The sequence below is a fragment of the Leucopleurus acutus genome, assembly GCF_964270905.1.
Source record: "Leucopleurus acutus genome assembly, chromosome: 10".
NCBI lineage: Eukaryota > Metazoa > Chordata > Mammalia > Artiodactyla > Delphinidae > Leucopleurus > Leucopleurus acutus.
Window position 1 is genome coordinate 91,338,656 of NC_139153.1, and position 14,615 is coordinate 91,353,270.

General features: G+C 41.5%; 1 protein-coding gene across 2 annotated transcripts in view; it reads left to right on the forward strand.

Moving 5' to 3' along the window:
* Window positions 1–5,155: 5,155 nt before the first annotated feature.
* The window catches only part of DEK (DEK proto-oncogene), a 29,724-nt gene continuing 20,264 nt past the window's right edge, over window positions 5,156–14,615 (forward strand). The window contains exons 1-6 of one of the 2 annotated variants that reach the window (XM_082848848.1): window positions 5,156–5,305; window positions 5,664–5,817; window positions 9,094–9,195; window positions 9,434–9,543; window positions 10,898–10,992; window positions 11,878–11,998. In XM_082848848.1, coding sequence (XP_082704974.1) covers window positions 5,673–5,817; window positions 9,094–9,195; window positions 9,434–9,543; window positions 10,898–10,992; window positions 11,878–11,998 — 573 coding nt within the window. In that variant the 5' untranslated portion in view covers window positions 5,156–5,305; window positions 5,664–5,672. Of the gene's footprint in view, window positions 5,306–5,498; window positions 5,818–9,093; window positions 9,196–9,433; window positions 9,544–10,897; window positions 10,993–11,877; window positions 11,999–14,615 lie in introns of those variants that run through there. The other variant, XM_082848849.1, reaches the window with a different exon arrangement.

Sequence of the window (14,615 nt, forward strand, 5' to 3'; positions counted from 1 at the left end):
TCATCACATAAACATACAGTAATATCTCCCTACTTAAGAACCAAACTCCCGGGACTTCCCTGGTGGTGCAGTGGTTAAGAATCTGCCTGCCAATGCAGGGGACATGGGTTTGAGCCCTGGTCCAGGAAGATCCCACATGCCGTGGAGCAACTAAACCCATGCGCCACAACTACTGAGCCTGCGCTCTAGAGCCCACGAGCCACAACTACTGAGCCCACGTGCCACAACTACTGAAGTCCGCACGCCTAGGACGCATGCTCCGCAACAAGAGAAGCCACAGCAATGAGAAGCCCGTGCACCACAACGAAGAGTAGCCCCCGCTCGCTGCAACTAGAGAAAGCCCGCACGCAGCAACCAAGACCCAACACATCCAAAAATAAATGAATAAAATAACGATAAAAAAAAAAAAGAACCAAACTCTCTTTGAGTTACTGCCCCATTTTTCTGCTCCCCCGAAATAGTAAAATTTCTGGAAAGTGTCTGATTCCATTCCTTACCTACCTGTCTCTCTCTAACCCCACTCCTGGCACCTTCATACTCACCACTGCAGAGAAACAACTCTTGTCAGTGCCGCTGATAACTCATCATTCTTATACCCAACGGTCAATTCTGAGTGCTTATCTCACCTGACCTTTTAGTAGCTTTGACCCAGCTGATCGCTCTCTCAGCTTAGATACTTCTTAATCACTTATCTTCTGAAGCTCAACATTTTCGCTTGATTTTCCTCCCACTTCACTGGGTTCAGTTGCTCCTTGTCGTCTCCTTGGCTGGTTCCACTTCCTCTCCTGAACCTCTAAACACTGGTGAGCTCCAGGGTACAATCTTGACCCTCTCCTCACCTCTGCTGATGTTCACTCTGTTAGTGCGCTCCTCCAGGCTCAGAGCTTTAAATACCATCTACTACGTGTTGACAACTCCTACATCTATATCTTGGGCTAGAGTTTCACCTGAATGGCAGACTTTCGTATCCAACTGCCTAGCCTGAATCTCCATTTGGATGTTAGCAGGAATCTCAGACCTAACAGGCCTAAAAAATAACTGACTCCCCTCTCCACTACTCCTTGCCCCTCCCCTAATAAAAGCCTGCACCCTCCCCCAACCCCTGAGGTCTTCCTCATCTCAGCAAATACATACTCTGTTCTGGTTATTGAACCAAAAACCCAAGGTCATCATAACCCAAATTCAGTACTCTAGAGAATTCTTTAGAATATATCTAGTCTTTCTCCACTGCTCTCATTTACTTAAGATCTCTTTTCAAATGCCATCTTATTAACAAGAACTTCCTTAATTATCAAATATGTAAAATAAAATCCCATCCATCCTACTGGTACTTCCTATCTCCTTTAACCTGCTTTACTTTCATAGCTATTTGTCATACAATAAATTCACTTGTTTGTTTGTTCACTGTCTCAACTAGAATGTAAACTTGAAGATGGCAGGGACTTAGTCCTAGTGACAGGCAGAGAGTAGGTGCTCAATAAATATATTTTTTAATTAATTTATTTTATTTTATTTATTTATTTTTGGCTGTGTTGGGTCTTTGTTGCTGCGCGTGGGCTTTCTCTAGTTGCGGAGGGCAGGGGCTACTCTTCGTTGCGGTGAGCAGGCTTCTCATTCTGGTGGCTTGTCTTATTGCAGAGCACAGGCTCTAGGTGCGCGGGCTTCAGTAGTTGTGGCACGTAGGCTCAGCAGTTGTGGCTCGTGGGCTCCAGAGTGCAGGCTCAGCAGTCATGGCGCACAGGCTTAGCTGCTCCACGGCATGTGGGATCTTCCCGGACCAGGGCTCGAACCTGTGTCCCCTGCACTGGCAGGCAGATTCTTAACCACTGCGCCACCAGGGAAGCCCCTCAATAAATATTTTTGAATGAATAAGTGAATGACTGAAAAAGAATGGAAAGGGAATAGTGATGCTATTGGGATAGAAGAAGCACTTGAGCATAGAGCTAAATGATGTGAAGGTACAAATCACTTGAAGATTCTGAGGGAAAAGCAGTCCTGGCAGAAAAAAAGTGGAGAGCCCAAAGGTAGGGGTGAGCTTGGCTTTATGGGGGAACATCAAAGGTATGTGTGGCTGAAACAGCCAAGAGTCAGAGAGATGAAATCAAGATTGTCAGCAACTGGATGATGTAGGACCTTATAAACCATGTGGACAAAAAAAAATTGTTGCCTGCCATTTCAGTAAACAAAGAATGTTGCCTGTCATTCCAGTAAACAGCAAATGTTACCACCATCAAGCCATCAGCCACTGCATCCTGAGGGGAATTCAGGACAGAGAAAAACAGGATACTGGCCCTAGATAGTTAAGATGCATTTCTAAGGACTTCCCTGGTGGCGCAGTGGTTAAGAATCCGCCTGCCAATGCAGGGGACACGGGTTCGAGCCCTGGTGCAGGAAGATCCCACGTGCTGCGGAGCAACTAAGCCTGTGTACCACAACTAATGAGCCTGCGCTCTAGAGCCCGTGTGCCACAACTACTGAGCCTGCGTGCCACAACTACTGAAGCCCATGTGCCTAGAGCCGGTGCTCTGCAACAAGAGTAGCCACCGCAATGAGAAACCCACGCACTGCATCGAAGAGTAGCCCCTGCTCACTGCAACTAGAGAAAGCCCACGGGCAGCCACAAAGACCCAATGCAGCCAAAAATTAAAAATAAAAATAAATAAATTTATAACAACAACAAAAAAGAAGTAAGGTCTTTGATTCTTTTGTTGCATTTATCACTATCTGAAAATTTTAGTTGCTTATTGTCTGTCTTCGCCACTAAAATGTATACTCCTTGTGGCTGCAGGGACTTTGTCTTGTTCATCACAGTATTCTTGGCACATAAAGCAGGGCCTGACGCATAGTAAGTGATCAATAGGGATTTGCCAAATGCATGCAAACCAAAATAAACTCTTATTATGAAGATTCAGAGCATTTTTTGTTTATTGTGATGCGATGGTATATTAGGATGAGACAGGTTCTTTTGGCAAAAGTTTATTTAACAGCAGTTAAACAATTTTGTTTAACAGAAGTTTATTTCTCACTCACTGCAACTAGAGAAAGCCTGCATGCAGCAACAAAGACCCAATGCAGCCAAAAATAAAATAAATAATTTATTTATTTTTAAAAAAGAGATGCATTTCTAAGGAATAATTTCCAATGAGCCCAATCTCTTGCATCTTCCCATTCATAGAAAAGCAGTAAAATCATTAACTTGAGATATCTTTTTTTTGTGATTAGCAGTAATCTTTTGATGTTTGACTACATGTTTTTGTTTGGGTTTTGTTGTTGTTGTTTTGTGGGTTTCGTTCAGCAAAAACTCCTATATATCCTGGCTCTTCCCTTACTTATTCAGAGCAGTTCCTCAGAGCTATCTGAGAGGCTGTCTCCCAGGCCATAGTCCTCAGTAAGTTCCCTGAATAAAACGTAACTCGAGGCTTCCCTGGTGGCACAGTGGTTGAGAATCTGCCTGCCAATGCAAGGGACACAGGTTTGAGCCCTGGTCTGGGAAGATCCCACATGCCATGGAGCAACTAAGCTTGTGCACCATAACTACTGAGCTTGCGCTCCAGAGCCCGCGAGCCACAACTACTGAGTCCGCGTGCCACAACTACTGAAGCCCACGCGCCTAGAACCCATGCTCTGCAACGAGAGAAGCCAGTGCAATGAGAAGCTGGTGCACCACGATGAAGAGTAGCCCCTGCTCGCCACAACTAGAGAAAAGCTCGGGCACAGCAATGAAGACCCAATGCAGCCAAAAATAAATTTATTAAAAAAAAAAAGTAACTCGCAACTTTTAGGTTGTGCATTTTTCTTTGGTGGACAACCATAAGTATTTTGAATTTTATTCCAAGTATGATGGGGAATCATTGGAGAGTCTTAAGCGAGCGAGTACCCAATCTGATAATTAAAACAAAAATACAAACAAATCACCTTGGCTGCTACGTGATTAGTAGGAGGTGCGGCTAGCAATGTGGAAGCCACCTGACCAGTGAGGGACTATGTCCAAATCCAAGCAACAGAGTGGACAGGATCTGAGTGACCTCAGTAGAGTGAAAAACGGTTTTAAATTTGAGAGTATAAGCGACAGGATTTGCTTATGTTTTCAGTAGGGGCACAAAAGGAAAAAAGAAGATTCAAAGAAAATGTCTAACTTTTGCCTTACAAACCGGAGTCCATTCAGGGAAATTTAACTGATCACATTTCTGTTAAATTCATCCAGTAAAAGGATCCTGTGGGCAGACAGTGGTTGAGGACTTCGGGGTTAGGGGGGGGAATAAAGGGAATCAAATACAGTAAGGGGGAGCATTTGGGCGGGGGGAAGCACTGTGTTGTGTTTTGTTTTTTCTTAAACAAAGCCAAAAGATGAGTTTATTGCTAGGGTTTCGACCTGCAAGCCCGAAAACTCAAGGGTATGGGAGCAATGTGTTCACTTTTTTAAACGTTGAGTTTTAAAGGATTCTGCGGAGCTGGCCTAGAACTCTGGGAGAAGAGCCTGGACTGGGTGATACCGTATTTCCTCTATTATAACTAACACACATGATTTCCCCCTACATTTACAGGTCTGGAAATCTTTTTCTCTCCGGTGACTGAATTTTCAACGTGGTAGGGGCTTTTCCCTTGCGGTGCACCTTACAAGCGACGGGGTCCTCCGAAATACAGCAGATTCGGAAGTCATCACCAGCGTGATCTCTGGGACCCAAATGAGATCGCTCACTTAGTTATTCCCCTCAACCTCTGGGAAATACTGTAGCAGCGACTTCACGGGATGTAAACTTCTTCACCACCCTCCGCCCGCCCCCTCGCGGACCCGCGGCCGCTCCTCTTTTCCGGGAACGAGCCACGGAGACAATACACATGCAGGCCCTGTAGCGTTCTTCAGCTCGGCGCCGCCTCGCCGGTCCCGCGCCCGCTCCCGCCCGCCGCCCGGGAAGCGGCCTGTGTGCTTTCCAGGCAGAACGCCGACCAGACGCCGGACGCCGCTGGGGGCCGCCTGGGACGCCCCTGCGCCCGCGGCCAGGGCGACCCTCGCACCCCCGCCCCAGCCTAGCCCGCCGGGGCTTCCCACAGAGGCGCCGGCCCGCCCCGCCTCCCCCACTCCGCGCGCGCCAACTCCCAGCTCACGGCCCTGATTGGCCGCCGCATTCCCGCTTTCCTTCCCGAACCGCCATTTTGAAAATCTTGTTGATTCTGGGCATTCGAGAGAGCGGCGCAAGCGTCACGCCAGCGAGCAGTCCGCGCGCGTCCTCCTCGGTGTCCGTCGCCACCGCCCGGAGCGTCTTCGTGCCCTCGTGCGCCAGGCCCGCGGCGGCCGGGACCCGTGGTGAGGGCCGCGTTGGCGAAGGACAGGCCGAGAGGGCGCGCGGGGCCCGCCCGCACCGCCGCGGCCATTTGGACGGCGGCCTGGGGCGGGGGAGGGGACGCGGGGCGGCCGGCGGCGCGGGCCGGGCGGTGGGAGGGGCGGCTAGGCGCCCGCGCTTTCCCGCCTCAGGACGGCCGGACTGCCTGCGGGGCAAGAGGGAAGCCGCCCCCGGGGAGTGAGAGCAGCAGACCCGGCTACGCTGGGAGGCAACTTTGCGGTCAGGTGTCCCGCGGCTCCCGGGGGTGGCCGGTTGGAGCCGCCGCGTCCTTCCAGCCAGGGGCGAGGGGACCGAGACGTGTGGCTTCCTCCCCGCTCGCAGGTCCACAGCATGTCCTCCTCCGGCCCCGCTGCGGAGGGAGAGGGAGCCCCCGCCCAGCCCGCGTCCGAGAAAGAGCCCGAAATGCCCGGCCCGAGAGAAGAAAGTGAAGAGGAGGACGAGGACGACGAGGAAGAGGAGGAAGAGGAAGAGAAAGGTGGGGAGGAAGTCTCGTTGCTAGTGATCGATTTTCCCGAAAACGGTTTTCTGGCTGTTTTTGCGCTTAGAGACGCTAAATCGGAGTGATTTTCAGTAAGAATGTTTGCGGAATTAGGGTTTTTCGTGTTGAGCAGTAGCAGAGAAAATAACTTTGGGAATTCCAATTAAAAAAAAATTACTCGTTCCGTTGTTACTACTTTGGAGTGCAGTTTACTTCTCGCCAGCAACAGAGAAGTTCATAACATTTTATCATTTGACAGGAAGTTTGTAAGTTTCAGATCTGTTTTTTTAAAACTGCTAGCCTTGGGAGTTCCTAAGGTAATGTTTTGTTTTTGCTAATTTAAGTACACGTCCTTTGCCTTTTGAAATTATTGTAGGGTCCTAACTGAAATCATATATTAAGACTTGAAAAAGTTACTAATACGAGTCCTGGAAATATTTTAATAGTTTTAATTTATTTGCCGAACTTCAACAGACGTTCTTTTCAAAGGCTTAGGGGAGTTACTTTCACGGGGAAACACCGGTGAAAGCTGTTGCTCCCTTAGAAAGTAGTTAAATACGAAAGCAGTGAACTGTGAAAGAAAGTTAAATGAGAGCTCAGAGCTGTCTCAGTTTTGGTGTTGAGAGAGAGCGGTAGTAGCCTATTTGGAGGCACGAAACCGAGGAGCCTTAGAGAATTGAGTGGTATGCTGCGTCAGTTTATCCAGGATGCATGGGTCAGTGCCCCTTAGGTGTGCCCGCTTCCTAAAATGTTTCTAACCACTTAAAGCTCCGTGTCACAGATCTTATCCTTCTCTCGTGGTGTTAGCCCAATCTAGGTTTGTTTAATATTTGACTACCGCTCAACCAAACTTGGGAAGAGGTTTGAGGATTTCGTCCCAAACCCAGGTTTCACTGTCAATTTTTTTTTTTTTTAAGTCTAAACCAGTCCACCGTCAGCACTTTTTATAAATACAATCTGGGTTGAGATTACACGGTGTGCCTTTTGTTTGTCTAAAGTGGTATGTGCTCTAAGGGGAAGCATGTCCACGTTTAAGTACAAAAACGTTTAGGAAAAATATGAGTTATTTTTAAATTATTCATAATATAATAACTGGAAATTGGCCGCAGTATCTCACTACTAGTCCAAGACTTTCTCAGCGCTTTTTCCTCGAATTTTTGGTTTTGGATACCACCGAGATGATGAATTTCTTCACATCAGGAAGAAATTACAGAAGTCATGTAAAAATTCTATAAATGACCGGTACAGTAATGCTAGGGAGATGGATGGCAGTTTAAATTGTGATCTTTTTTAACATGAAAATTTAAAAAAAAAATAGCCCCAGGCAGTTCTATAGTTGTCCTAATTTATTATTGTTCTCCTTTTCCTCATTTGAGGTGTTTGTGGAGCAGTCGAAATTGTGGATGTTTTTATCCTACTTGGCCCTGAAAATTTAACTCTACTACTGAGGCATCATAGAAACAAGACACTGAAATTTGTGCCAAGTAAGGGGGTGAATTGACTTAGCTTGGCCGTGGTTTGGGGAGTGAGGGGAAGGGCGGTAGGAGATGCCTTGTAAAAGATGACTCCTAGGTTTCTGTCTTTGGCAGCTGGGTGGATAATACTGCCATTTTCTGAAAGATAGAATTCATGAAGGTGAGTGAGTTTGGAGATGATTATGACTTCTGTTTCGGATGCATTGAGTTTGGAGCCTGTAGGACATGAAGTGGAGCTGTTCAGATGACAGTCTGAAGCTCAGGAGAAGGCTCTGGACCGGAGGTAGACCAGGAATGCCATTAGCTTATAGATGGTAATCAGCAGCAAGCAAAGGGCTTACATCACTCAGGGAAAGGAAGTGGTGGTCACCAGCGTTGCTTTAGAGCGCTTTCTCTCCTTGCCGCACACCATTGCCAGCATACACCTGCTGGAATCCCTTTCTTTTTACTAATTCTTTATGGGCAGATCCTTACGTCTCCAAATCTTACCTGTCCTTCAAAGCCAGATCCAGTGTTTTGGTCCTTTTTCCATAATTGAAAAAGAATTACTCTTTCATCAACTCAGAGAACTTTCAATTATATCTTTCTTAAAGTGTGTTATCATCTTCTACTTTGGAGTATATTTGTGTCTCACGGACCCCAGTAGACATGATCTCTTTCAAGAAATATTCAGTTTCTTAATCATCTATTGATGCCTCCTTAGTATCTAGTGCAACTTGGCACAAAATAGGCATGCAGGTGAATGAGTGGAAGCACTTCCAGCAATCTATAGTGTCCTCTTATTTATCTGACTTTATCTCAGTCAGAAAGTAAGTGGATTTTAGAAAATCCAGCCTAGGGACTACCCTGGTGGCTCAGTGGTTAAGAATCTGCCTGCCAGTGCAGGGGACACAGGTTCGAGCCCTGGTCCAGGAAGATCCCACATGCCTCAGAGCAGCTAAGCTCGTGTGCTACAACTACTGAGCCTGCGAGCCACAGCTACTGAAGCCTGTGGGCCTAGAGCCCGTGCTCCGCAACAAGAGAAGCCACCGCAATGAGAAGCCTGCGCACCGCAACTAGAGGGAGCCTGTGCGCAGCAGTGAAGACCTAACACAGCCAAAAATAAAAAAAAGAAAATCCAGCATAACGTTTAAATTGTAAAATATATATATTACCTAGCTTAGGAAAAAAAAAGCAGTCCGGACTAAACATTGCAAAACTTTTTTACAGGGTTTTATGACCATTATTATGAACATCATTTATTGAACTACAAAGTAATGCCCTCCCAATTGATTGCCTTAAATGTAAACTTGTAGAATTTTACCCTAGCCATAGTAACTCCAGGCTGCTCTGCCTTACTGTTGCTTTTCTTCTGTCAGCTTACTAAATTATTGCTTTGCCCTGAATATCTCTTGAAGTTCTTAAAATCTCAATCTAAACTTGCTGTTTTCTGATGTACGGTAAATGGAATCCCAATTAATAGAATTATGTCTAGTCAAATCGTAGGTTTAATGAGTACCTTGGTGATTTTTCACAAATAAAATGATTGGACTTCCATAGCAATAATTGTAGCTGGATAGAAGTTTGTTTGCTTTCTGATTTTTTTTTTAAAAACTGGTTCCCCTGTGGGGTTGCCAGGTAAGTAAAATGTTACTTTTAAAAATCTTCAGCGACGCTATTAACTTATCACGTATTTTCATCTCTGTTGTATCATTTACTTCTCAAAATCATGCTCAGGAGAAGAGTTTATGTTTATGTAATAAAGTTAATACCTTCTTTAAGCTTTTTGTTATTTAAGAAGTATTAAATTGATTTCTAGAAAAGAGTCTCATCGTGGAAGGCAAGAGGGAAAAGAAAAAAGTAGAGAGGTTGACAATGCAAGTCTCTTCCTTGCAAAGAGAGCCATTTACAATTGCACAAGGTAAGTTTATGTTCCTTTCATTTTATAGTGAAAACGCCTAAATGTACAAAATGATGGATAGCAGTGCTTATTAGTTTTTAGTGTTTACTAAGTAGCAGTATATAACTGGTGTAATTCTATTTAATTTGCCCTATTAGAACAAGTTATATGTAAATTATGCTGTAAAAAACAATTCTCATTAAATTAAATGTTCTAACACATAATGGGTATTTAACTTTAACATGGTATTTTTTCCTAGGAAAGGGGCAGAAACTTTGTGAAATTGAAAGGATACATTTTTTTCTGAGTAAGAAGAAAACGGATGAGCTTAGAAATCTACATAAACTGCTTTACAACAGACCAGGCACAGTAAGACCTTTTTTATACCTTTTACCTAGTAGTATACTTATGTGTTAAAATACTTCACAGTGGAAGCATAATTTTAGTTCTGGAAAGGACTTAAGCAATCAACTAGATCAATCTCCATACCATACAAGTGAGCCAGCTGACACACAGTTGAATGACTTATCACAGGACATGTAGCTGGATATTAGCCATTAGTATTTTAACATCCAGGGCTCTTCATACTGTAGTTGTTTTTAAGGCAAACTAAAATTTCACATTGTGAAATCAAAATTATGATGATTTTAGTGATTTTTAACTGTATTAGAAGAAATCTGTTCTTTGGATTTTTAAAAAATTAATTTTTATTTATTTATTTATTTGGCTGTGCTGGGTCTTAGTTGTGGCACGCAGGATCTAGTTCCCTGATCAGGGATCAAACCCAGGCACCCTGTATTGGGAGCACGAAGTCTAACCGCTGGACCACGAGGGAACTCCCTTTTTTGGATGTTTCTAACCATTCAGAAATAAATGATTACAGCATATTGTATCTCATTTTGAATAAATATCTGTTAAATTAGGTGGTAATTTTTTGCCAGTGTTAGAATAAATCAGTGTTTCATTTACTGAATTACTATACTGTACACACAACTTCAGTATTTCATATAAGTGAGGAGACTTTGAGCTGTGAGTGGACAAAGTAAAGTTTGACATTGTTTGACTGTCTGAAGCATGGTAAAATTTATTTTCATGTGTGTTACCTCAGTCGACCCTGACAACAATCTAATCTACACAAGTCCCATTACTGCTAAATGGTATTAACTTTTGGAGGTGCTCTGTTCTTTTTAAAGAATCAATCCCTGACTTTCTGTTGGAAAATAAGAAATATTACTAGCAACTTGTATTATGTAAGGAAAGGACGTCATTTATTTTTTAATGTTATTTATTTATTTTGGCCGCACCGCACGGCTTGTGGGATATTAGTTCCCTGACCGGGGACTGAACCCGGGCCCTTGGCAGTGAGAGCACGGAGCCCTAACCACTGGACCGCCAGGGAGTAGGCTGTCTTTTTAGTAACTTTCCACATCCCCTGGTGCTGTCAGGTAACATTTAGTTGTGGTTTTATAATTACTAGTAAAAATTCCCAGATGAAATGCATTTCAGTTCAAATTGTTATTTTCAAAGAATTGAGTTTGAACACTTTATAATGTTAATATTTTAGTAGCAAATACAGTTTTCCAATGTGAAGAAAAAATGTTGAATACACCAATATTATAGTGTGGAGACAGGTGTGAAAATAAAGGTGTTGGCTTTGAAATTTTTCTTGTGTACATTACTGGGTAATAAGTAGTAGCATTAATAATAGGAGAAACATTTTCAGGTGTCCTCATTAAAGAAGAATGTGGGTCAGTTCAGTGGATTTCCATTTGAAAAAGGAAGTATCCAATATAAAAAGAAGGAAGAAATGTTGAAAAAGTAAGTTATTTTTATAAATATCATAGTTAATGTGCTTCACACTTAATTTTAAACATTTAAATATAACTGCCCTTACATTTTCAGTAGACTGATGATTCTTTGCTTTAAATTCCAAGAGCATGTCATCATAAAGTATTAATTATTTCTGATAAATAGTGGCTGTCAAGATTATTGAAAACTCAAAAGACATTTCTGTTTCTTAGAAGAATGATACAGGTAAATCATTCACACAGTCCAAAATTCAGGAGGTCCAAAGGAAATGTAGTGAAAACTCTTCCATTCCTGTTCCCTGCCAGCCACTCTGTTCTCCCACTTATAGGTACCATTTAAACTATTTTGAAGTTAATCAATTTGATAGAAATCATTTCCATTCTAATGCAAACAAGATGATATATTCTTTAAAAAAATTTTTTTTAATGTGATGATATATTCTTATAAGTGTTTTTGTTTGTTAAGTCACCTGTAGTTTAAAAACTCTAAGTATTAAAGGTCATTACCTATACCTTCTTTGAGACATTGTCAGTAGGAATACTCGGGAAAATGTGTTGTTTAATCAGTCACCAGCCAGAAGAATTAACAAGTCTGTGAATTTTATAGTATTGAAAACTTTAGGTTATATTTCAGTGAACTAAGTGAATTTATTTTCATACCACCTTTAAGACTTAATTGGTAAATGATGTTTTCCATTTATTAATAATTACATCTGGTTGTATTTTGTGCAGTAGTCAAGATTATCGGGAGTACTTCTAAGATTCAGAGAAACATTGGCTGTTTTCTTAATATTTGTGGCTGAGCCAGTTTGGTTAGCTATTATCTTTATATTGTGGAGAATGTTTATAAACTTTCCTACATAATCACATTGGTTTCTTCCATTTTCTGTTTCAGATTTAGAAATGCCATGTTAAAGAGCATCTGCGAGGTTCTTGATTTGGAGCGATCAGGTGTAAATAGTGAACTCGTGAAAAGGATCTTGAATTTCTTAATGCATCCAAAGCCTTCTGGCAAAGTGAGGATCACTTTTTACTATTTCAGTAACAAATCAGTTATTTGTAGTGTCTCCATTCTCTTTTTTTCTGGAACATTTTAATTAGCATTGCTGTCAACATTCAGTAATATCTTTTACATTCAAAGAATATGCCTTCCGTTGACATATCTGCAACAATTTCATGATAGAAATAACAGAGAAGGCATACGGATGTGTTTTCCCTTATCAGATGTAAAGGATGTAAGATTAAGAAAAATAATTGTTAACTAAATGTCAAATGGGACAGAAATACAAAGGAAGTATCCAGAGTTATGTATATAGAAGGCACTTGAAGGACAGAAACAGGTTGAGCTGAGGGTGAGGTGTTGGGCTGGTGAGGGAGAGTGTGCGACCTATAATCAGATCAGGAAAGGCAAGATGGTGTATTAAAGCTGGATATTTACTAGATACTGGAATAAGGTTATGAGAAAGTGACAGAAAAAAGCTGGCTCTTTGAAGTTTCTTGGACTGTATTTCCAGAATCATCAAGAGAGCCCAGGAGCTGGACAGGGAAGTAAAAGTCTTACAGTTTTCACTACTCTTCTAAAATCTGGATTAGGTTTGCCCTGATTGTTCAACAGTAACAAAGGACATCACTGAGTTAAAATGTTTATTGAAGTGTTAATTATATGACCTTGCATTTTCAGTTTGTTTTCAATCTTTTAGCAAATATTTTCATATTTTCTCATTTTGATAGGAAAGAAATTGGGAAGAGATCTAGAGGGCCTAGGAGTTCAGGGGAACACCATCAGTGAGGGGAGAAGGGCATTAAGATTAGAAACCAGAAAATAGCTCTGGGACTTTATTTTTGTCTGCTCTTGGTCCTGTTGACCATTAGCTGGATAGTGATACTTAAGGATATTTTTGTCATACAGCCACAAACTGAAGGCATATGGTAATGGGGGAGGAGGGGTTCTAGTTGATTTATTTAAAAGATGAGTTTGAACACTATTTCACCAGAAGCAATTACTAAGTTGCCTGAGATACGAGGGATATGTTTATATTCAACGTTTCCTCAGTGATTTTCAAGTGTGTTAGTCTCAAGACCCCATTACCCTTTTAAAATCAATGAGGGCCTCAAGAGCTTTTGTTTATGTGGGTTATTTTGATATTTACTGTATTCTGAATTAAAACTGAAAAGTTCTAAAATAACAGGCTCACTACATGTTAACAAAAGTAATATTTGTATGAAAAATAACTATACAAAATTTTAATGAGAAGAACGGCTTTCTGTTTTTGCAAATCTGTTTATGTCTGTCTTAAGAGAAGACAGCTCTATTCTCATTTGCTTCTGCATTTCCTTCTGTTGCAATGTATTGATTTGCTTGAAGTACATGAAGAAAATCCAGCCACACACAGCTGTGTATCTAGAAAAAGGAAGGATATTTTAAAAACCCTTTCAGTTAATTATGGATAGTCTCCTTTGATATAACACCAAAACTCCACAGTGGGGAGGTTCTTAAAGGTTAGTTGTAATGTGGTATCTAAAACCATGTTAATAAACTTGGACCTTTTACCTATGCATATTTTGTAATATGCACTCTCCATTTGGAAAATGTTGGTTCCCTGAATTATGCATATCTTCCAAATGCTGGCGCATTTCATTGAACACTGTCAAAAAGTCACATTCATTAATATAACCTTTGTCTCATCAGAAAAAAAAATCTTTAGGTATTGGGAGGCTGTCAGTTCCATGATAGTGGATGTGAACTTTCCAAAATTTTAATTTTCACTTGAAATTTATCATTGGCAATACATACTGTCAGGTTTCTTTTGAGGTGACAGGCTCACATTTATTTCTGAGACTATGTCTGTCAAATACCTAAGTCTGAATAGGCATAGTTTTTTAATTATTCTTTTAAAAATGATATTCCATGAAAAAAGGTAGCTTAGTTCACTGCTCAGTTGTGCAAGTGCTTTTCTTTGAGAAGATCAGTGAACTTCCTTATGTAGCCAAAGTACTCTGTGTGTACCTCCGATTTTGTTTACAGATATTATAAAGACATGTACTCAAAGGTTGAGAGTTAACACAGTATTTACTGTTTCATCAAGAACTGGTGTGTGGTTGTGAGGAATATAATGACTACAAACATAGTTTGCTGCCTCCATCTCGATAAGGTACCAGTAGGTTTACCCACCTTTGCTTTTTGCACAATTACTACAAATGTCAACGCAGTGAAAAGAGTGAATAAATAATGCCTTGGTATTATTATGAAAATAGTTCTGACCTTTTGGACTTCTGGAAAGGTCTCAGGAAACCGCAGGTTCGATGAACCAGACTTTGAGAACCACTGTTTTATCCTTTTTTATGGAATCTTACTCTTACATCCATTTTTCATATCTGATTCTGTGATGATTACTCTTTAGTCTAATGGTATCAATCTCAAGCTATTTTCTGTGCTACCATATGCTTCCATCATTTGAGGAATAGTCTTAAAATTATTGATTTAACATTGTTTTACTGTCTTTTTGTACTTCTAGCTTGACTGTTAATCAGATTTTGTTTCCAAAAAGGGATGATGCTCTTGACATTGGATTCTGATTAATAGATTCAGCTATTTTTAGAACCAGTATAGGAAAGCTCTAAGGCATTTATGTA